At 41.0% G+C, this 23,590-nt stretch overlaps 1 protein-coding gene across 1 annotated transcript in view; it reads right to left on the bottom strand.

Annotated features, from left to right (window-relative positions):
* LOC134202474 (zinc finger protein 54-like) overlaps window positions 1-23,045 on the bottom strand; it is a 37,089-nt gene extending 14,044 nt beyond the window's left edge. The window contains exon 1 of the mRNA XM_062677463.1: window positions 21,649-23,045. Coding sequence (XP_062533447.1) covers window positions 21,649-22,849 — 1,201 coding nt within the window. The 5' untranslated portion in view covers window positions 22,850-23,045. The remainder of the gene's footprint in view (window positions 1-21,648) is intronic.
* Window positions 23,046-23,590: the final 545 nt, after the last annotated feature.

The following is a 23,590-nucleotide window of genomic DNA, read 5'->3' as shown; positions in this document are numbered from 1 at the left end:
TTCAAGGCTTTCCGTAAACACGGAAGGTCTGAGCTTTTCGAAGAGTATTTGAGGCTTGAAAGAAAGCTCAAAAATCTTCTCAAGGCTAAAAAACGTAGCTACTGGCGACGTTTTGTCGAGGGACTATCGCGAGAAACCTCAATGACAACACTTTGGAAAACGGCCCGCAACATGCGGAACCGCATTTCCACCAACGAGAGTGAAGAATACTCCAATCGATGGATATTCAACTTCGCAAAAAAGGTCTGTCCAGATTCCGTACCAGCAGAACCGCTATTTCGAAATTCAATCACCGATCCCGGTTCGTTGGGTAGACCATTCTCAATGCTGGAACTTTCTATGTCTCTTCTTTCATCGAACAACTCTGCTCCGAGATGCGATAACATCAAATTCAATCTTCTTAAAAACCTCCCAGATATCGCAAAAAGACGATTACTTGACCTGTACAACTGTTTCATGGAGTACAACATCGTACCACCAGAATGGCGGCAGGTCAAAGTAATAGCTATTCAAAAGCCTGGGAAACCAGCGTCTGATCACAATTCTTACCGACCGATTGCCATGCTATCATGCATGAGAAAGTTATTGGAGAAAATGATCCTTTTTAGAATCGACCATTGGGTTGAGCAAAATGCATTACTCTCAAATACTCAGTTTGGTTTTCGCAAAGGTAAAGGAACAAACGATTGTCTAGCGTTGCTCTCTTCAGATATACAACTGGCCTTTGCGCACAAGGAGCAATTGGCTTCAGTATTCTTGGATATTAAGGGCGCTTTTGATTCAGTTTCCATAGAAGTACTGTCAGACAATCTGCACAGTAGTGGATTACCCGTTATTTTGAACAATTTCTTGTATAATTTGTTGTCAGAAAAACAAATGAACTTCACACTCGGCACTCTGACAACTTCCAGAAATAGCTACATGGGTCTTCCCCAAGGTTCATGTTTAAGCCCCTTGCTTTATAATTTCTACGTTAAAGATATTGATAATTGTTTGGAAGGACAATGCACGCTCAGACAACTTGCAGACGATGCCGTGTTCTCTCTAAGAGGTCCGTGTGCAGCTGTTTTGCAAGGACCATTGCAAAGTACCCTAGATAATCTGACTGTTTGGGCCAGACATTTAGGGATCGAGTTTTCACCGCAAAAAACTCAGTTGGTTGTGTTTACTAAGAAGCGGTATCCTGCTCAACTGAAACTCAAGCTGTTGAATGATGACATCAACCAATCTTTATCTTCTAAATACCTTGGGGTCGTGTTTGATTCCAAATGTACCTGGAAACTCCACATTGAGTATTTGATACAAAATGCCGGAAAAGGATCCATTTTCTACGTTCTATCTCCGGAACATGGTGGGGTGCTCACCCGGAAGATCTCATCAAACTATATAGAACTACTATTCTCTCTGTTTTAGAGTACGGCTCCTTCTGCTTCCTCTCAGCAGCTGATTGCTACCTTATAAAATTGGAACGAATTCAATATCGTTGTTTGCGTATTGCCCTTGGCTGTATGCATTCAACGCATAATATGAGCCTGGAGGTGCTTGCTGGAGTCACTCCTCTAAAGCACCGCTACTGGGAACTCTCACTTCGAATACTGATCAAATGTGGAACAAGTAACACACTTGTGTTAGAAAACTTCGATAATATGCTTGAGCTGGTTCATCAGTCAAGATTTCTGAGAGTTTACCTCAACTACATATCGTCAGATCTTTGTCTTCCATGTTATAACCCACCAAGAGTTCACTTCACCAACGACAGTTCCTCCGTTGAATACGATTTGTCCATGAAATATGCTATTCAAGGAATACCAGATTATCTTCGAAAAATATCTATTCCCTCACTTTTTCTGAAAAATATGAACATGTCAATTGCAACAACAGATATTTCACTGATGGTTCTCGCATCAACGGATCCACTGGCTTCGGTGTTTTCAATGTAACTTCAACCACCTTCCGAAAACTTCAGGAACCGTGTTCGGTTTATGTTGCTGAGCTGGCAGCAATTAACTTCGCTTTGGGGATAATTTCCAATCAGCCCGTAGACCATTATTTCATCTTCTCGGATAGTCTTAGTTCTATCGAGGCACTCCGGTCGATGAAACCTGTTAAGCACGCATCTTACTTTCTTACAAACATAAGTGAGCAAATGCGTGATTTGGTCGAAAGATCATTCAAGATCACCTTTGTATGGGTCCCATCCCATTGCCTAATCTATGGCAATGAGAAGGCGGACTCGCTAGCAAAGGTGGGCGCACAGGAAGGTGAAATTTTGAAAGACAAATCTCGAACAACGAGTTTTTCCCACTAGTCCGTCAGAGTACTCTTCAAAATTGGCAAATGAATTGGTCACACAATGAACTTGGACGGTGGCTATTTTCCATAGTTCCTAAAGTTTCTGCGCGAGCGTGGTTCAGAGGTGAGGACTTAAGCCGAGGCTTCATTCGCACGATGTCGAGGCTTATGTCCAATCACTATTCACTAAACGCACATATCTATAGAATTAACCTGGTCGATAGCAATCTTTGTAGGTGTGGAGCTGGTTACGATGACATCGATCACGTAGTTTGGTATTGCACGGAAAATGGCGCCTCAAGAGAGCAACTATTGGATACCCTTGTGGCCCGAGGTAAACAACCCTTCCGGGAACTGAGAGATGTTTTGGGAGATCGCGATGTGGTGTATTTGCAGGCCATCTATGCCTTACTTTGCTCGTCTGACATCAAAGTTTAATACTTCAATTTTTTCTTTCTCAGTTTTTTCTTGTCTCTGTCTCATTGTTCCGTGTACCATGAAGCTCTGGCCATCCGGAAGATGCTCCCTGAAGAACCAAAACCCGAGCACGACGCTACACCAAACCAGACATGGCGTCAAATACCCGGATGAGCAGCTGAAATACCTCAAACCTAAATCCCAACCCCGTCCATCACCAAATTACGCAATCTAACCTTGAGTCGCCACGAGTATCTTGGTCTTTGTCCCTTTCCCTTACTAACTGTTGATAATAAGATGATATCGATTGTAAATATCATTAAGAGTCTCGGCTCCGTTAAGTGTTATACACGCCTGAGCCTGTCAAATAAATACAATAGATAAAAAAAAAAAAAAAACATGCACTGAACTCCATAATGCTTCGAGGATGTTCAACATTAGACAAAGAACATCCATGGAAAAATAATTATAAAAATTCTTAAATTCAAAACACTTAAAGATAGGAGAACCTTGCCTAAACTGAAGTATGACCAATACCTATGAGCTATGACATTTGTTTAGAGCATTCACCATGATCTCCGTCAAATTAAAATTGTAATTTCAATAATGAATGCTAGAAAGGATAGTGACAAACCACCACTACATAGAATAAAAAAAAACGAACTACGGTGGTATTGTATATAGGACACAGTGATGGATTATATATAGGATTAATAATAATAATAAGAGCAATAGATATAATAAGTAGTATGATATATGTATAACATATCTGGTAAAATCGCAGTCACAGCAACACTGATGCAAGTAATATCTGAACTGATTTCAGGCCTATTTTTAATAAGGAAGTTTATCGTGGTGATGTTGGCTCTATAGAAACCGAATACACTTATGGCAGCTATCGAGAATGTACGATAACCAAATGAGTGATAAGAAAAACATGTTTGAAAATGTACCAAAACAAAAAGTCAAGCACGGGACACCAAAGACGACCCTACAGCTGGGGTCGAAACACGTATATGAAAAGGAATACGACGTGGTGGAATCAAATGGAATGGACACGGGAAGGAAAGATACTATTGTCTCTAATATGAAATAGAATAACATTGGTTTGATCTCACCAAATACAATCCGATGCCCAGCGAAAACGGTTGCCCTCATGCAACCAGTTGGGGACCAACTTCACACACCAAATGTACAACATCAACTTGGAGTCTTCAGAGTTAATGGAGCTTCAAAACAATGCTGATTTCAAAAGTACACGCAGGAGCAACTGAACCACTATTTTTCTCGTTTGGGCCCCTCTTACTTCTCTTCACGTTTTTTCCCGACACTAAGGCTGTGAACCATTCCACCGATTCGTTTAACTTTTAGTTAAAATTTGACAGTTCGATGGTTATTTCGATGGATGTTATTTCGGTTAACATCGTTAACATCCATCGAGGAGCTCCAGGATAAAAACTATCCAGACAGCTTTTTTAAATCCTTCGGGATTTTTTTATGTTTCAGTGAGAATTCTGAAGTAATTTCCAGACAAAATTCTCAAAGATCAACCAGAATACTTCTTGATAAAATTGTTTTATAAAAATCAAAAGCAGCGAATGTAAAACTAAAACATTACCATTGACAACAACATCATCCTCCTCTTGCGTCCAAGCATAATTATGGAGTATCGAGTAACGTTTAATGTGGTTTAATTGAGACCATCGCCACCTACGTACATATGATGCTTTTATCCACTAACATTTTCTCTACATGACCATTAATTTGACCACCTAAGGACGTGAGGATCGTCCAATGACATTTGATTCAGTTTCGATTGCTTTCACTAGATAATTTTTTGGGTGTTACATTTTTATCAAAAGCAAATGTACTATATTAGATTTTTCATTAGAGTTAGTAGAGTTCATTAGAGCATTAAATGAAATGTTGCTATATCATAGGTACATCAAATTATTTTATAAGGAATGACTCTTGCGATTGATAATCATCATCACAGTATTTGAACGAACTTTCAGAACTTCTTTTGTTTGATGGGAATATGACTCAAACGCTACTAATAAGGAAACTGCAAAAAAAAATCAAATTGACTCCGATCCGACGAACCAATTGTAATCCATTGAAAAAGGACCAATAAAGGTACGGATTTCAATGGATTACAATTGGTTCAGAATTTCCTTGTTATAAGTGTCCTTAGTTTAGTATATTGCTCGAATTAAAACAAAATCACTATAAATATGCAATATTGGCTTTTGTGATTTTTTTCCCTGACCTCAATCAAATTTCCCTGACTTTCCCTGACATTCCAGGTCCAAAATGAAATTCCCTGACTTTCCAGGTTTTTCCAGGTAGTCGACACCCTGTCAATATAAAATAGTTTCACAGTTAATGAAAGTGTCTGAGAAATATTAAAGATTCAGTCTGTTGGGCGGTCGGATGACCCTACAAGATCTTCTCTGCGATTTTCTATTGGGTCTCTGGTTCACCTGTTTTCTGTTGACGATTGGCGGTCTTAGATCCGGAGCAGCTGCGATGATTCCGTTCCTTTAAGCTCCGTCGGCTTGCACTGACGGTTTGACGGAAATCATCGGACTTGACATCGGTACATCAGTTTTCACAGTGGCTCTGGCTGCTGTGATTGGTTCAGGAATATCCGAAAGTGCAGCTTCGACAGGTACATCCTCGGTTATAACTGGTGTATGGTCACGTCCACTAAGCAGTTTTGGACCAACTTCCCTAAGCTGATCTATTGATGGTGATTTACCCGTTGCAGGAACTCCTCAGAAGTGAATTGCACCCCGTGGTCACTCAACAGTACAGATGGAATTCCATACGTAGCGAAATACTCACGGAATATTCGAATCGTGGAAGTGGTTGTAATGTTGTTCATAATGCGCACCTCTGGCCACTTGGTGTAGGCGTCCACCAACACAATAAAGAATGTGTTCTTAAACGGCCCTGCAAAATCCACGTGCACACGTTCAAACGGTTTCGTTGGTACCTCCCAGCAGTGCGTCGGTGCCTTGGTTGGTTCAACCCTTGTTGATTGACAATTGCTACAGTTGCGTAGCATCCCCTCGAAGTCCTTATCGATTATTTCCCACCAAACGTATCCTCGAGCGAGCGACTTCAGTCGGCTTGTACTAAAATGGGTTGAGTGCAATTCGGTTAGAACTTTGGACCGTAAGGTTGAAGGAACATAGACTCGGATACCACGCATCAGACACCCCAAGTAACCGCCAAGCATTAATTATTGCATGCACTGATACGCTTCAGTACTTCTCGGAAGCCTCCTTTCAAGAGGCTCGGAAGCCTCCTTTCAAGAGGCTCGAAAGCCTCCTTTCAAGAGGCTCGGAAGCCTCCTTTCAAGAGGCTCGGAAGCCTCCTTTCAAGAGGCTCGGAAGCCTCCTTTCAAGAGGCTCGGAAGCCTCCTTTCAAGAGGCTCGGAAGCCTCCTTTCAAGAGGCTCGGAAGCCTCCTTTCAAGAGGCTCGGAAGCCTCCTTTCAAGAGGCTCGGAAGCCTCCTTTCAAGAGAGTCTCGGAATCCTCCTTTTAATAGCCTCGGAAGCGTCCTTTCAAGGTGCTCTGAAGCCTCCTTTCAATATGCTCTGAAGCCTCCTTTTAAGAGCCTCGGAAGCCTCCTTTCAAGAGGCTCAGAAGCCTCCTTTCAAGAGGCTCAGAAGCCTCCTTTCAAGAGGCTCAGAGCCTCCTTTCAAGAGGCTCAGAGCCTCCTTTCAAAGGCTCGGAAGCCTCCTTTCAAGAGGCTCAGGAAGCCTCCTTTCAAGAGGCTCGGAAGCCTCCTTTCAAGAGGCTCAGAAGCCTCCTTTCAAGAGGCCTCAGAAGCCTCCTTTCAAGAGGCTCAGGAAGCCTCCTTTCAAGAGGCTCAGAAGCCTCCTTTCAAGAGGCCTGGAAGCCTCCTTTCAAGAGGCTCAGGAAGCCTCCTTTCAAGAGGCTCAGAAGCCTCCTTTCAAGAGGCTCGGAAGCCTCCTTTCAAGAGGCTCAGGAAGCCTCCTTTCAAGAGGCTCAGAGCCTCCTTTCAAGAGGCTCGGAAGCCTCCTTTCAAGAGGCTCAGAAGCCTCCTTTCAAGAGGCTCAGGAAGCCTCCTTTCAAGAGGCCAGGAAGCCTCCTTTCAAGAGGCTCAGAAGCCTCCTTTCAAGAGGCTCGGAAGCCTCCTTTCAAGAGGCTCAGGAAGCCTCCTTTCAAGAGGCTCAGAAGCCTCCTTTCAAGAGGCTCAGAAGCCTCCTTTCAAGAGGCTCAGGAAGCCTCCTTTCAAGAGGCTCAGGAAGCCTCCTTTCAAGAGGCTCGGAAGCCTCCTTTCAAGAGGCTCAGAGCCTCCTTCAAGAGGCTCAGAAGCCTCCTTTCAAGAGGCTCAGGAAGCCTCCTTTCAAGAGGCCCGGAAGCCTCCTTTCAAGAGGCTCGGAAGCCTCCTTTCAAGAGGCTCAGGCCTCCTTTCAAGAGGCTCAGAGCCTCCTTTCAAGAGGCTCAGGAAGCCTCCTTTCAAGAGGCTCAGAAGCCTCCTTTCAAGAGGCTCAGAAGCCTCTTTTCAAGAGGCCTGGGAAGCTCCTTTTCAAGAGGCTCGGGAGGCCTCCTTTCAGGAGGCCTGGAAGCCTCCTTTCAAGAGGCTCGGAAGCCTCCTTTCAAGAGGCTCGGAAGCCTCCTTTCAAGAGGCTCGGGAGCCTCCTTTCGAGTGGCTCGGAAGCGTCCTTTCGAGACGCTCGGAAGCCTCCTTTAAGAGGCTCAGAGCCTCCTTTCAAGAGGCTGGAAGCCTTCTTTCAAGAGGCTCGGAAGCCTCCTTTCAAGAGGCTCGGAAGCCTCCTTTCAAGAGGCCTGGAAACCTCTTTTCAAGAGGCTCAGGAAGCCTCCTTTCAAGAGGCTCGGAAGCCTCCTTTCAAGAGGCTCGGAAGCCTCCTTTCAAGAGGCTCAGGAAGCCTCCTTTCAAGAGGCTCAGAAGCCTCCTTTCAAGAGGCTCAGCCTCCTTTCAAGAGGCCTGGAAGCCTCCTTTCAAGAGGCTCAGAAGCCTCCTTTCAAGAGGCTCAGGCTTCCTTTCAAGAGGCTCGGAAGCCTCCTTTCAAGAGGCTCAGGCCTCCTTTCAAGAGGCTCAGGAAGCCTCCTTTCAAGAGGCTCGGAAGCCTCCTTTCAAGAGGCTCAAGCCTCCTTTCAAGAGGCTCGGAAGCCTCCTTTCAAGAGGCTCAGAAGCCTCCTTTCAAGAGGCTCAAGCCTCCTTTCAAGAGGCTCTGGAAGCCTCCTTTCAAGAGGCTCAGGAAGCCTCCTTTCAAGAGGCTCAGAAGCCTCCTTTCAAGAGGCTCAGAAGCCTCCTTTCAAGAGGCTCAGGAAGCCTCCTTTCAAGAGGCTCGGAAGCCTCCTTTCAAGAGGCCTCGGAAGCCTCCTTTCAAGAGGCTCAAGCCTCCTTTCAAGAGGCTCAGAAGCCTCCTTTCAAGAGGCTCAGAAGCCTCCTTTCAAGAGGCTCGGAAGCCTCCTTTCAAGAGGCTCAGAAGCCTCCTTTCAAGAGGCTCAAGCCTCCTTTCAAGAGGCCTGGAAGCCTCCTTTCGAGAGGCTCAGAAGCCTCCTTTCGAGAGGCCTGGAAGCCTCCTTTCAAGAGGCCTCGAAGCCTCCTTTCAAGAGGCTCAGAAGCCTCCTTTCAAGAGCTGGAAGCCTCCTTTCAAGAGGCTCAAGCCTCCTTTCAAGAGGCCTGGAAGCCTCCTTTCAAGAGGCTCAAGCCTCCTTTCAAGAGGCTCAAAAGCCTCCTTTCAAGAGGCATGAAAGCCTTCTTTCAAGAGGGTCTGAAGCCTCCATTCAAAAGGCTCGGAAGTATTTATTCAAGAGGCTCGGAACCCTTCTTTCAAGAGGCTGGAAGCCTCCTTTCAAGAGGCTTGGAAGCCTCCTTTCAAGAGGCTTGGAAGCCTTCTTTCAAGAGGCTTGGAAGCCTCCTTTCAAGAGGCTCAGAAGTCTTATGTCAAGAGACTCAGAAGCCTCCTTCAAGAAGCTCAGAAGCCTCCTTTCAACAGGGTTCGGAAGCCTTCTTTCAAGAGGCTCGGAAGCCTTCTTTCAAGAGGCTCGGAAGCCTTCTTTCAAGAGGCTCAGAAGCCTTCTTTCAAGAGGCTCGGAGGCTTCCTTTCAAAAGCTCGAAAGCCTCCTTTTCAGAGGCCTGGAAGCCTCCTTTCAAGAGGCTCAAAACCTCATTTCAAGAGGCTCTAAAGCCTTCTTTCAAGATGCTCGGAAGCCTCCTTTCAAGAGGTTCGGAAGCCTCTTTTCAAGAGGCTCGGAAGCCTCCTTTCAAGATGCAAAGGAAGCCTCCTTTCAAGATGCAAAGGAAGCCTCTTTTCAAGAGGCTCGGAAGCCCCCTTCCAAGAGGTTCGGAAGCCTCCTTCCAAGAGGCTCGGAAGCCTCCTTCCAAGAGGCTCGGAAGCCTCCTTCCTATAGTATATGGTCAGATCTGAATAAAATCATTAGAGCGTGTGTTGTCAACTGACAGCTCGCTAATCTTAATACACATATCCAATATATTACCTACACATGAACATGTACTCGTTTAAAAGACATTGAAATAAATCAACCAGTCTTAGTCTGGTTAGATCGTTCCCAAAAGCAAGTCTACGCATTCCTGTAAACCCAATCCGAATACTCAACAGTGGCGACGAAGCTGGTGCAGAACCGTAAGCAGTGGTGACCACACGTCTAGGAAGCAAACATATATCATTCCCCCAAGGACTTCAGCTCCGGTAGAGAAGGTTATATCTTGGCAGCCAGTCATTGTGGTTTGTTTTCGGGACAGCGGTTGTAAGTACAGTGCAACGGTAAACTATTCACGAGGCAGTTGTGCCGCATCTCGATTGTGATTAATATTAACTACCTAACAAACTAATTAATGCTAAAAACATCAAAGTGCTTCATTAGTGTACGAAGCTATTGACATTTATTCTTATCGCGCTGTTTCACACAATAGATAATGGCAAATGTGTGAACAATAGAGTCTGGGCATTGTATGGTGAATAATAGGTGTTTTATTTCTTTTCATTGAGTATAGCACAAATTGTGGTTTTGTGAACCGTTCTTTTACAAAAGTGACGAACGACGGCCGAGAGGACGATTTGAAGACTATTGCGCAGTAACGAGACAAACCAACCCTGTGATCTAATTGCTGCCCGGATCCATTGCTGGAGCAAAGAGATTTCCCTCGAATAGCCGGTAAATATTCGGCACGTGTTCGACGAACAACACAGTGACGTCAGCGGGATTGATTAATTTATAGGGTGAGTCGATTTTCCTTATTTTGTGATAGTGAATAGTTATTGCAACAATCAGTGGATATTCTTTTATTTTACCTTTTTCTCCTTTGATGTATTGTCATCGGATCTATTGTTAAAGAACAGATCTATTTAATTGATTCAATTGAGTGGACAACAGTTTTTGTGGTTTAATAAGTGACATGGCGCAATCGGCACTTGCAACTCATATCGAGCCATACAGAAAAGGAGCTGGTTTTAGTGAATGGGCAGAGAGACTAGAATATTTGTTCTTGATAAATTCTGTTGGAGAGGAACATAAGAAGGCATATTTGGTTACTTTGGGGGGGCCTATCATTTATTCGGAGTTGAAATTATTATACCCCAACACTGATTTGAACACAATAGCGTACAATGACATGATCTCCAAATTGAAAGCTAGGTTTGACAAGGTAGCGCCAGATATAATCCAGCGTTTAAATTTCAACAACCGTATTCAACAGAAGAATGAATCAGTGGAAGACTTTGTGCTAGCAGTCAAGTTACAGGCTGAGTTTTGCACTTTTGGCGATTACAAATCGATAGCAATTAGGGACCGCATTATTGCTGGCATTCGGGAGAAATCCTCCAGCAGCGACTTCTTAATGAAGAGAATTTAACGTTGGCTACCGCAGAAAAAATTATAGCTACCTGGGAGGTAGCTGGCGCGAACTCTAGGGGTTTAGCAGAAAGTGGGGAAATTGACAGAGTAGCAGCAATAGCATCACCCAGTAAACCAATGACGAGATTAGAGAAACTCCTTGCAACATTCGACTTGGCAAGGAACAAAAATACAGATCCTGGGGAAGGCCATAGTCGAGGACCGGTTAAATCGAGGCTGGGTTTTAGACCAAATAATTTTGGGAGAAGGGCAAGCGGTGAACGTTCGGGACCATACAATCCAAGGACTCGACCTGAATGGAAGAACACCAGGGATAAGCAAAGAGGATATTATGCAGATTTTGTATGTGACTTCTGCGGAATCAAAGGACACATCAAGAGAAAGTGTTTTAAATTGAAAAACATGAAAAGAGACGCGGTTAATTTCGTGGACCATGGGAATCCAACACCAAACAAGGACGACAGCTTGGAGGAGCTCTTCAACAGGATGAAAGCGGATGATTCCGGAAGTGAGGATGATTGGGATGCAGGTGATTTTGAATGTATGAATGTGACGTCTACTAATAATAACCCTTTTATTTTTTATTTTTTTTATTTTATTTATTTTTTTTTTTTTATTTAAACTAATTTTATTTGCTAATTATCTAATACATGCATTCATCCCTTAGACTAGGTGTTCCGTGTTTTCTTAACACTATCATCCTTATTTGCTATGTTACTTTTTAGTTATTATTAATACATTTCAATTGCCTCTGGCAGTTAGAATTTTTCCTCTGGTTGAATTGAACCATATAGGAATTACAATGTTTTCAACTTAAACTAAACTTAACCTATTTTATACTAAGGGTACAAGGAGTTAATCGTTGCAATAGAAGATTGCAACGATTTTTGTCTAAAATTTAAAATTATTTTGTTGGACATTTGTTGCAATGTCTCAATATTAGAAATTCTATTAAGTTCATTGGTACTATACCACGGAGGCAACTTCAGAATCATTTTCAAAATTTTATTTTGAATCCTCTGGAGTGCCTTCTTTCTGGTATTGCAGCAACTAGTCCATATTGGCACAGCATACAACATGGCAGGTCTAAAAATTTGTTTGTAAATCAAAAGTTTGTTCTTAAGACAAAGTTTTGATTTTCTGTTTATAAGTGGATATAGGCACTTAATATATTTGTTACATTTGGCTTGAAGGCCTTCAATGTGATTTTTAAAAGTTAATTTTTGATCTAGCAGAAGTCCTAAATATTTAGCTTCGCTAGACCAATTAATTGGAACCCCATTCATAGTGACAATATGTCTGCTAGAAGGTTTCAAATAAGAAGCTCTCGGCTTATGTGGGAAAATTATAAGCTGAGTTTTGGAAGCATTCGGGGAAATTTTCCATTTTGCAAGTAAGTGGAGAAAATATCCAAACTTTTTGCAATCTACTACAAATGACACGAAGGCTTCGCCCTTTGGCTGAATGGCCAGTGTCATCTGCAAACAAAGATTTTGACACCCTGGTGGTAAATCAGGTAAGTCAGAAGTAAAATGTTATACAATATGGGCCCCAGTATGCTGCCTTGGGGACACCAGCCCTTACAGGTAATCTATCAGATTTAGTATTCTGATAGTTTACCTGCAGTGAGCGATCTGATAAATAATTTTGGATCAGTTTAATGATGTACAGAGGAAAATTAAAATTCATCAATTTTACAATCAAACCTTCATGCCAAACACTGTCAAATGCTTTCTCTATATCAAGAAGAGCAACTCCAGTCGAATATCCTTCAGATTTGTTGAGCCGAATTAAGTTCGTAACTCTTAATAGCTGATGAGTGGTTGAATGCCCATGGCGAAAACCAAATTGCTCATCAGCAAAAATAGAATTGTCATTAATATGAACCATCATTCTAGTTAAAATAATCTTTTCAAACAGTTTGCTTATTGAAGAAAGCAAACAGATTGGGCAACTCTTCTAAAGCCTCATCTGGATTTTGTCCGGCTTCAAAATTGGAACAACTTTGGCGTTTTTCCATTTATCTGGAAAGTATGCCAATTGAAAACATTTGTTAAATAAATTAACCAAAAGGATAAAGAGCTCTCAGGAAGTTTTTGATAAGTATGTAGAAAATACCATCATCACCTGGGGCTTTCATATTTTTAAATTTTCTAGTAATAGATCTCACTTCATCCAAATTGGTTCCCAACGAAGGGTCAAAACATTCTCTTGATTGAGAATGTCTTCGAAGCTCCGTGTAACCTGATCCTCAATTGGACTAGTGAGGCCTAGACTAAAATTATGGGCACTCTCGAACTGCTGAGCAAGTTTTGAGCCTTTTCGCCATTAGTTAATAAAATTTTATTTCCCTCTTTAAGCGCTGGAATTGGCTTTTGAGGTTTTTAAGAATTTTGTTAATTTCAAAAGGGTTTCGAACTGGGATCCAACTTCGAGACATTATTCTCAAAGTTGATATTTCTCAGAATAGCGAAACGTTTTTAATTTCATTTGCAAATCTCGCCAAATAACTTTCAACGCGGGATCGCGAGTTCTTTGGTATTGCCTTCTTCTCACATTTTTAAGACGGATCAGTAGCTGAAGATCGTCGTCAATAATAATGGAGTTGAATTTAATTTCACATTTCGGAATTGCAATGCCTCTGGCTTCGACAATTAAATTTGTCAAAGATACGAGAGCATTATCAATATCACTTTTGGTATCGAGAGGAATATCAACATCAAAATTCCTATCGATATACGTTTTATAGAAATCCCAATCAGCTCTATGATAATTAAAAGTAGAGCTGATTGGATTATAAATGGCTTCTTGTGAGATTTCAAATGTCACAGGAAGGTGATCAGAGTCAAAGTCAGCATGAGTTACCAATTGGCCACACAGCTGACTTGAATCCGTTAAAACTAAATCAATTGTAGAAGGATTTCGACTGGAAGAAAAACAAGTTGGTCCATTGGGATATTGAATAGTATAATATCCCGCAGAACAATCTTCAAATAAAATTTTGCCGTTGGAATTGCTTTGAGCATTATTCCATGAACGGTGTTTGGCATTGAAGTCACCAATTACGAAGAATTTTGATTTGTTGCGAGTCAGAATTTGAAGATCAGCTTTCAGCAAATTCTTTTGCTGCCCATTGCATTGAAAAGGCAAGTAGGCTGCAATGAAGGAAAATTGTCCAAAATTTGTTTCAACAGAAACTCCCAAGGTTTCAAAAACTTTGGTTTCAAACGAAGAAAATAATTTATGTTTGATACGTCTATTAATGACAATGGCGACCCCACCACAGGCGCTGTCAAGACGATCATTTCTGTAGATAAAATAGTTTGGATCTCTTTTAATGGAGAGTCCTGGTTTTAAATACGTTTCAGTTATAATGGCAATATGCACATTATGAACTGAAAGGAAGTTGAATAATTCATCTTCCTTACCCTTTAGAGAGCGGGCATTCCAATTTAGAACTTTCACACAATTATTTGGATCCATTGAAACGGAGTCCGATAACAATTTTTGTGTGTACTTTATACCAACCTGAACAGCTTCAGGAATGGTATTTGCTTTGAACATTGCATCAATCATGTGATGCAATTGTTCAGTTAAAAATCAAAATCGGAAGCAGTCATGCTACCTGAATCGGCTACATGACCGTTATTTTCCGTTGGGACATGGGTATAAACCTCATTTTGAGAAGAGAAATTTGGTCTACCAGCAGCGATGTTTGCATACGTAGGTACATTGGAAAAATTGGAATTTACTGAAGTGCTTGCTACCCGTTGACGAGCAGCAAAATTTGTTTGTGAATTGTGGTGGGTATGAATTGCTCGACCGGTAACCGGTTTCGAAATTTGAGCGTTTGAAAAATTTCTACCCGTCGAATCTGGGATCCGATTGGAATTTCCGTCATCAATTTTGCACGGGAATTCAAAACTTTTGCGTGAAGGGCATTCCCAGAAATTGGATTTATGATTGCCCCCACAGTTTGCGCACTTAAATTTATTGGAATCTTCTCTCACAGGACATGCGTCCTTGGCGTGAGAGGTTCCACCACAAATCATGCATTTAGCATCCATGTGACAATGTTTGGTTCCATGACCCCACTTTTGGCACTTACGCCACTGGGTGGGGTTTTGAAATTTCCCCAGGCCTGCGGAAATGTTCCCATGTAACACGGACATGAGACATAATACAGGCCTTTTCCAACTTTTCATATTATTTAGTTCACTTTGTTAAAATGAACTAAATAAAATTCTTGAGAAATGCCCTCTGGGAAGTACCAGAATGGGATTTCTTTTTTCATCTTAATTACTTGGACTGGTGAAAATCCAAGTAATTGAGAAATTTCAATTTTAATCTCATCCAGTGATTTGTCATCACTGGGAGACCTTTCAAGACGACTTTGAACAATCGCTCAGTTTTGTCGTCGTATGTGAAGCATTTATGGCGCTTCTCAGTTAAATAGTGAAGAAGACGTTTGCGCTCGTCAAAGGATCCCGGCAAAACGCGGCAGTCACCCTTCCTAGCAATCTGAAATGAAACCTTGATCCCCTGAAGGTTACTCAAAATCTCATTCCTAAAGCCAGAAAACTCGGCAACAGATACCACAATCGGCGGAATCCTTTGCTTTTTTCGCATGAATCGAATCACCTGGGCTAGATTCGATTTGCTCAATATCATCATTAATCAAATCGAACTGATTGCTCAGTTCGATTGGAGAAGAATTATTTCCGATATTAGAGTTAGAAGGAATATCTGAATTCTCCAGCTTCCTTCTATTTTTTCCGCGCTTGGGCAGGACGGTCTTGAAACCTTGTTTCTTTGAAGGAAGTGGAGAATTCAGAGACTCCCCTTCCTCTTGTTTTTGTTAATGCTCATGGCTGAGCGTGACCTTCTAAGAGGTTTTTTCCAGAACGGTGTCCCTGCAGGATTACCACCGCTTGTCGGAATTTTACTTCCGCAAACGGGTCCAACGTAAAACGAAGGCACGGGTCCTTGCAAAGATCGTAACGGGATCAGTGGGTACAAATAGCGCTAAGAAGCACCGTTGAAATTAAAATAGCTTCGGGTAGTATTAAAAACTTCCTTCCGCAAAGAGAGAAAGAACCGCACAGCACGAAAGCACGATGCGGTCTGAAAATAATAATAACCCTTGTATAATAGATCTGCTTGTGGAGGGTAAAGCGTTGCAAATGGAGGTGGATTGTGGTGCCTCAGTGTCAGTTATTGGCAAAAGTGACTATATGAAAAAAATTAAAAAACCTTTATCAGAATGCAAAAGGAGACTGATAGTTGTTAATGGTGACAAACTTAAAATTGAAGGAGAAACGAATGTTTTGGTTGAATTTAGAGGAAAAAAAGAAATTTTGAAAATTTTGGTTCTAAATAGCGACTACAATTTTATTCCTTTGATGGGTAGAACATGGTTAGATGTTTTTTATCCGAGTTGGAGGAATTATTTCACAAACTCTGGTAATATTAATAATATGGTGATTGATAAATGCGAAACAACAGTTGATGAGATAAAAAAAAAGTTTTCTAATGTTTTTACGAAGGATTTTTCCTTGCCAATTAAAGGATATGAGGCTGAATTGGTCTTGAAGTATGAAGTGCCAATTTTTAAAAAAGCATATAATGTTCCCTATCGACTGAAGGACAAAGTAATGAAATATTTGGATAAACTGGAAGATCAAAAAGTTATCACACCTATCAAAACAAGTGAATGGGCATCTCCCGTTGTGATCGTTATGAAAAAAAATAATGACATCCGATTGGTAATTGATTGTAAAGTATCAATCAATAAAGTTATAATACCAAACACTTATCCGTTACCAACAGCTCAGGATTTGTTTGCGGGTTTAGCTGGTCGTAAAATGTTTTGCTCCTTGGATCTGGAGGGAGCATATACACAGCTAATGTTGTCAAAAAGATGTAGAAAGTTTATGGTTATTAACACCATTAAAGGCCTTTATATATATAATCGGTTACCGCAAGGAGCGTCATCAAGTGCCTCAATTTTTCAGCAGATAATGGATCAAGTGTTGCAAGCAATTGAATTTGTTTCTGTTATTTGGACGATGTGCTAATTGCTGGAGAATGTTTTGAGGATTGTTATAAAAAAATAATGTTGGTGTCGTGACCGGAACTTCCAAGCTTCGATTGACGGAATGGTGCCACCCGCTACTCGCCATCGGAGCGAATGCTGTCACCTCCGAACGACAATTCAAGTAGAGAGCAGTGCTTTCTACTCGAATTGTCCACGAGAATCTGCTTCCTCCAGTGACATTTCGATCAGCAGAGGGCGGTGCCACCCGCTTACTCACTGTCTACCAATGTCACCGGGAATTCCGCTGCTACTTGGACCTACTCCTGTAGGTCCTGGTCCCGGGATGGGCACTACGTTAAAGTAGTGTAGCCCTGGTCGATGCGTTTCCACACATCTGCCAACTATTCAAATCCGTTCGATCATTTTTCTCATATTCATAGACATATGAGTCATGGTCCGTTAGTGATGAGTTAACGCTTCATGCATATCATTCGTACCTTGTTGCCATATTTTACCATTAATGCCATCGACTTGCATTAGATGACATTTAATTGCCTACTTCACAGTTGATTCCCAGCAATACGCACCGAGCTTTCATAGCTTGGTTACACCACACATTCAAGAGTTTATATAGAGATATGAGAAGATTTATAGTTAGAGCCAAACTATTTTTTTAAAGAGTTATCAAGTATGTTTAAAGGAACTTATGCTTTGTTATATTTTTTTTTTCTATTTACTTAATCTCCAATACTACAGTTGGTTTTACAAAGACTTTCGGATGTTAACATTAAAGTAAATTTGGAAAAATGTCGTTTTTTTGTTACGGAACTTGACTATTTGGGACATATTATTAGCGATAAGGGTCTGTCACCATGTCCTGACAAAACCCTAACTATACAGAAAGCTAAAACTCCAACAAATGAGATGGAATTGAAATCATTCCTTGGCCTAATTAATTATTATAACAAATTCTTCCCTCGGTTGTCTGCAAAATTGTGTCGTTTATATAATTTATTGAAAATAATGTAAAATTTGTTTGGGATGAACACTGTGATAGAGCTTTTCAGGAAAGTAAGAATTTACTTATGAATGCACAGTTTTTGGAGTTTTATGATCCCAAGAAACCCATTGTGATAGTATCTGACGCATCCAGCTATGGCTTGGGAGGAGTAATTTCTCATATTATTGACGAAGTGGAAAAACCGATAAGTTTTAAATCCTTTTCACTTAATTCAGCACAGCGCAAATATCCTATTTTACACTTGGAGGCTTTGGCTTTAGTGAGTACTATAAAAAAATTTCATAAATATCTTTATGGACAAAAATTCCAAGTTTTCACGGATCATAAACCCTTAGTAGGCATATTTGGCAAGGAAGGAAAAAATTCTATATATGTAACAAGGCTACAGAGATCTATACTAGAGCTCTCTATATATGACTTTGATATTCACTATCGACCTTCAACACAAATGGGAAACGCCGATTTTTGTTCAAGATTCCCGCTAGAACAAACAGTGCCTAAGTATTTAGATATGGAATATGTGAAAAGTATAAATTTTGGAAACGAATTACCTATTGATTGCAAACTAGTAGCCAAATGGTCGAAAGATGATGATTTTCTTCAACGAGTTATAGCATATTTACAAAAAGGCTGGCCTAAAAAGTTAGAAAGACGTTTTATTGACATTTTCGCGAATCACCAGGACTTGGAAATAGTTGACGACTGCTTGCTGTACCAAAATAGGATGGTGATTCCACGGCTTATGCAGAACAAAGTATTGGAATTGCTCCATGCCAATCATGCTGTAATGATAAAAATGAAGCAGCTCGCAAGGCGCAATGTTTACTGGTTTGGAATCAATTGTGACATTGAAAAACATGTTTCATCCTGTGATATTTGCAACAGCATGGCAATAGTGCCTAAACCTAAACTACTTTCTAATTGGATTCCAACTACTCGACCTTTTAGTAGAATTCACATAGACTTCTTCTACTTGGAACACCATGTTTTCCTACTGATAGTAGATAGTAACTCAAAATGGTTAGAAATAGAGTGGATGATGAATGGTACTGATGCGAATAAAGTTATTAATAAATTAGTAGCATTTTTTGCACGTTTTGGACTGGCAGACTTATTAGTCTCTGATGGTGGCCCACCATTTAATTCGGTTTCATTTGTGAGTTTTCTTGAAAGACAGGGCATAAAAGTAGTAAAAAGTCCATCTTATCATCCATCCAGTAATGGTCAAGCCGAGAGGTTTGTAAGAACGGTAAAAGATGTCATGAAAAAGTTTTTATTAGAGCGAAATGTAATGGAATTAGATTTGGAAAAGCAAATTAATTTGTTTCTAATAACATATAGGAACAATTGTCTAACGGAGGATGGAACAGGTCCATCGGAACGAATATTTTCGTACAAACCAAAAACTTTAATCGATTTAGTTCATCAAAAAAAGCGCTTCAAACAGTATTTACAAAAACAACCACCGCATGAAGATACAAACATCCCTAAAAAGGATAGAGATGTCCGTACAGGGTCAAATGATCCATTGAGCAATCTGACAGCGGGAGACGAGTTGTGGTATAAAAACCACAACCCTCACGTTAAAGCTAAATGGATAAAGACCAGTTTTATTAAGTGGCATTCTCAAAATATATTACAGGTGCAAACTGGAAACGTGTTAATCATGGCCCACCGCGACCAGGTGCGGAGATATAAGGCCATGGACCAAAGTAAACCAAATCTGGTAGTCCTCCTGAGGAGGTGCGATGAAGGGGAAGATCAGAGTGGCGGAGAAAGAGTCTTGCGCAGCGGCAGCGGAGGGGCAACGGTCGATGTTCCGCAAGTAGACGTGAGCGCTCGAGCAAGACGTAAAAGAAAACACGATGAAATCATAGATCAAACTTTTACTCCGAGAAGATCCCGGCGAAGAAAATTAGAAAAGACGATATTTATGTTTACGCGTAATCTTTTTGAAAATATCGGTTTAAGTTAAACGATTCTGAAATACTTATTGAATTTACAATTCTGTCGAATACCTGAATGATTAAATCATGTTCGAATTATAATACTTAGTTTAGTTGTCGGAAACAACAAGGAAGGAAGAACATCCAAAGGGATGAGGAGTTATAGTATATGGTCAGATCTGAATAAAATCATTAGAGCGTGTGTTGTCAACTGACAGCTCGCTAATCTTAATACACATATCCAATATATTACCTACACATGAACATGTACTCGTTTAAAAGACATTGAAATAAATCAACCAGTCTTAGTCTGGTTAGATCGTTCCCAAAAGCAAGTCTACGCATTCCTGTAAACCCAATCCGAATACTCAACACTTTCAAGAGGCTCGGAAGCCTCCTTTCAAGAGGCTCGGAAGCCTCCTTTCAAGAGGCTCGGAAGCCTCCTTTCAAGAGGCTCGGAAGCCTCCTTTCAAGAGGCTCGGAAGCCTCCTTTCAAGAGGCTCGGAAGCCTCCTTTCAAGAGGCTCAGAAGCCTCATTTCAAGAGGCTTGGAGGCCTTACTTCAAGCTTCTCTCCCAGAGTTCGGAATAATGAAAATTTCAGCCAACTTTATGGATTTTCAGTTCCTTTTTTATGAATCTTATTAGTTACACTTATTTTCATTATTCGCTAAAAATATTTATTTATTTAGGGTAGGTGTACCACTTGTCACAATACATAAGAATAACTATTTTTTTTAGAAATAAGTAAAAGGTATGTGGGTGGACTTTATATATCAAGCGAAAGGTTTTACTTCCTGCTCCTTAGAACAGCTGTGAAAAACCACAATAAAATTTGTTATTATTCTCAAAATTGATTAATCCATAATAGGAACGCATGCACCAGTTTTGGCACTATTCTTAATTTTGGTTCCTTATTTGGCAAATCCCATTGTTTTCTTATGGCACTGGCCAAATAGCCAATGGGATGGAACTGGCCGGGGCTACGGCCACGACCCCCTCCCCCCCATAAATCCGGCCCTGGGTTGGTGGTTGATTTGCCTTACAGCGTTTGCAAGAGCCGTAATGTTGGCAATTATTGATGATGTGTATCTCACTAAGGCAAAACCATGGGTTTGAATCGAGAAAGGCATCATCACCGCTAGGTGGATTTGGTTTTTTTATATTTTTTATACGCAATGATCGTCAACAGATTTTTTTATTACTTTATTATTGCGTTATTTTTAATTATTAACTACTAGCGAAAGAAACCCAGCTTTGCCCGGGTGTTGCAAATGTCACTATGTACTATTTGCAGCACCGCATTCTAGATCAATTTCCGTGCGTTTGTTTTGTTTTCCTCAACAGCTGACCCGAAGGTGTATTCAAATGTTTTTTTTTTTATATTTCCCCTTCAAATCTACCAACTTTTTGTATACACAAACCCAAAATCCCAAAACGGTTAAATCAGGGTAAAAACTCCCGTTCGCGAGTTAAATCGTCAGGAATGAAATCTCAACTGATTTTTATTATATAGAAGTTCAACACATCAGGATCTTTATCAGATTTAATGGCAATCAACAACGCTTTACCACTTTTTGAATGCAGCTTGTTACGAGAAAGTCGGTATATCGATTGGTATATAACACTATGGGTCTATGGGAGGATAGAGAGAAGGTTAAACTTATACTAAATGAATGAAATTTTGTTATCATTTAGTATAACTACTGCAACTAACGCTTTAACACCATTCTAGTGGCAGTCAAACAAAGTTGTAGAATGTACAATGTACATCGCCTATATATATCGTGGCCAGCAGCGAGAATAAGAGCACCCAGATAAATAATAGATCACCGATGAAATCAGGAAAAGGATAGAGAAGCGAAAAGAAGTAAAAGCCGGTATAAAAGCGACCAAAGAATTTAGAGGATATATCCACGTAGTCCACGGTTGGGTGATCAATTATGAATTGGGTTCGAAGCTTTTGAAAACTATACCGAAATTTAACAAATTAAATAAAACATTTGAAAAAGGACCAATTTTCATAGATAGCAACAATGAAAACTTCAAATACGTACCTTTCATGCCATGTACATCTGCATTGTGCTGCTTCAACTGCATGAATGTGCCACAATCTTCTTTGCAAATCGTACACGAGTACTGAAGGTGAGTATGGATAATTGCATCTCCCTCTGCTTTTGTTAGCGCATGTTTCCGCATCCCTGTTTCATGGGCTAGCAACTTCTTTATTATTTTTTCCGACGCAGACAATTCTTCTGTTAGTTTGCTTTCAGATCTATTAACTTCCGGGTTTTCGTCCCGTTCTTTGTAGGGTTGTTCCATTTCCCCATTATGTCCTTTTTCTTTTTTCATATGATAACTGTCCTTAGCATTTTCCATCAAGTTCGATTCATCGAACGGAGGAAATTCTTCTACTGAATTGGCGTTAGATCCGTAATTCCCGTATCTTACATTCCCTCCTACGCGAGATTCTTCCAGGCTTCTTAGTTCCTCGTATTGTTTTTCTCCATCGGCCATTTCAGAATCATCGTCAATTGAAACGCTTCCCCCAATTGCAACGGAAGGTTGGATCTCATTGGGTGCCTGCGGACTATAAAATTCATCCAAAGCAAGCAATCTTTCGGCCAGCCCACTTCTGTCCTCATCAAGCACGGCATGCCGTTCAACGCAGTGGTCACCCTGGGTTTCTGTTTCCTCTTCGTCCATCTGAAAATCGTTCTCGCTTTCAGCATTCCGAGCACAATGGTTCTGCTCCACTTGTAGATGGAAAGAATGAAACTCGACCAGTTGATTTAAACAAAATCGGCATATCGCATGTTTGGCAGTAAAATCATCCAGTTTGAAGCCGAGATGTTTAACCATCAGATCCGACACTACGGTCTTGGAGCCTAACTCGCTTGCCCTTCCCGACAAGATTGGTGTACGATCGTCGGTTTGGAACAGACATGTAAAGCAATTTCTATCGTCATCTGCCGATGATCGTGACCTATTTCGGATGGAATTGCCCCGTTGTACTTTTAGATAGAACCGATTGAACTCCTTTAGTTGCGTCCAACAGTTTTCACAAAGTATGTCTTCCGCGCGAAATCTACTGCTCTCAAAACCCAAATGCGCTTTCATAAGATCGAGGATCACCGTGACCGGGATCTGGAAGACTGCTCGTTTTACCACAAGCACTGGTATGCCTCGCTTCGAAGCACGAAGGCAAGTGAAGCAGTTTGTGGAGAGAAACTTCGGCTCGCCCCCGGGTAAGGCCATCCTACTGAAGGTTGGTGGTGATGAAATTTATTTGTTGACTGGAAAGAACTATGATTGATTGAGAAAAACAGTCGACACTCAGCACTGTTTTAAACTATTAACACTTTCAATTATGTTAAATTTATAACAAGAAAATCCGTAAAACGAGAAAAATTGATAAACGTCGAACGAAAACACGAAGTTTGTTTTTAATGGTCCAATGCACCGAATGAACACAATGACGTTTGAGACGGGCGCTGTTTACTAAAAATGAACACTTGCATGAACTCGATGAATGAAAAAGTATTCATTCTGAGTAAACAGCGCACCGCTCAAACGTCAATGATGAACTCGGTGCATTGGACCATTAGGTTCTGCAGCGTCTGTACGTAACCTCAATCTGGTGACAGATTAGTAGTACTTCTTGTTGGAGTCAGGGCCAGCCAACCAATCACGAACTCGACCCTTGTCGGAGTCAGTGGAAAGTACTACTGAACTGTCAAAAAAGTTCATTCGACGAGGACCGAATTCATTCGTGACGTCATGCTACAGAACCTAATACTGTCAAAGTCTGTGCAAGAGTTCATCAAATTCACTCACCCAAAGCGAGGTATTCACCAGGGATGCCAGATGATATTTTCCAATGTCTTCACAGTCGTTTAAAAATGTCTTCAAATGTCTTCAATATTAAGATTATGATTATCAGCGAAAAATTTCAAAATCCAATAGGTCTTCTTCTTCTTCTTCTTCTTCTTCTTTAGC

The sequence above is a fragment of the Armigeres subalbatus genome, unplaced genomic scaffold, assembly GCF_024139115.2.
Source record: "Armigeres subalbatus isolate Guangzhou_Male unplaced genomic scaffold, GZ_Asu_2 Contig1234, whole genome shotgun sequence".
Taxonomy (NCBI): domain Eukaryota; kingdom Metazoa; phylum Arthropoda; class Insecta; order Diptera; family Culicidae; genus Armigeres; species Armigeres subalbatus.
Note: the sequence above shows the minus strand (reverse complement) of the source record. Positions and strands in the feature narration are given on the sequence as shown.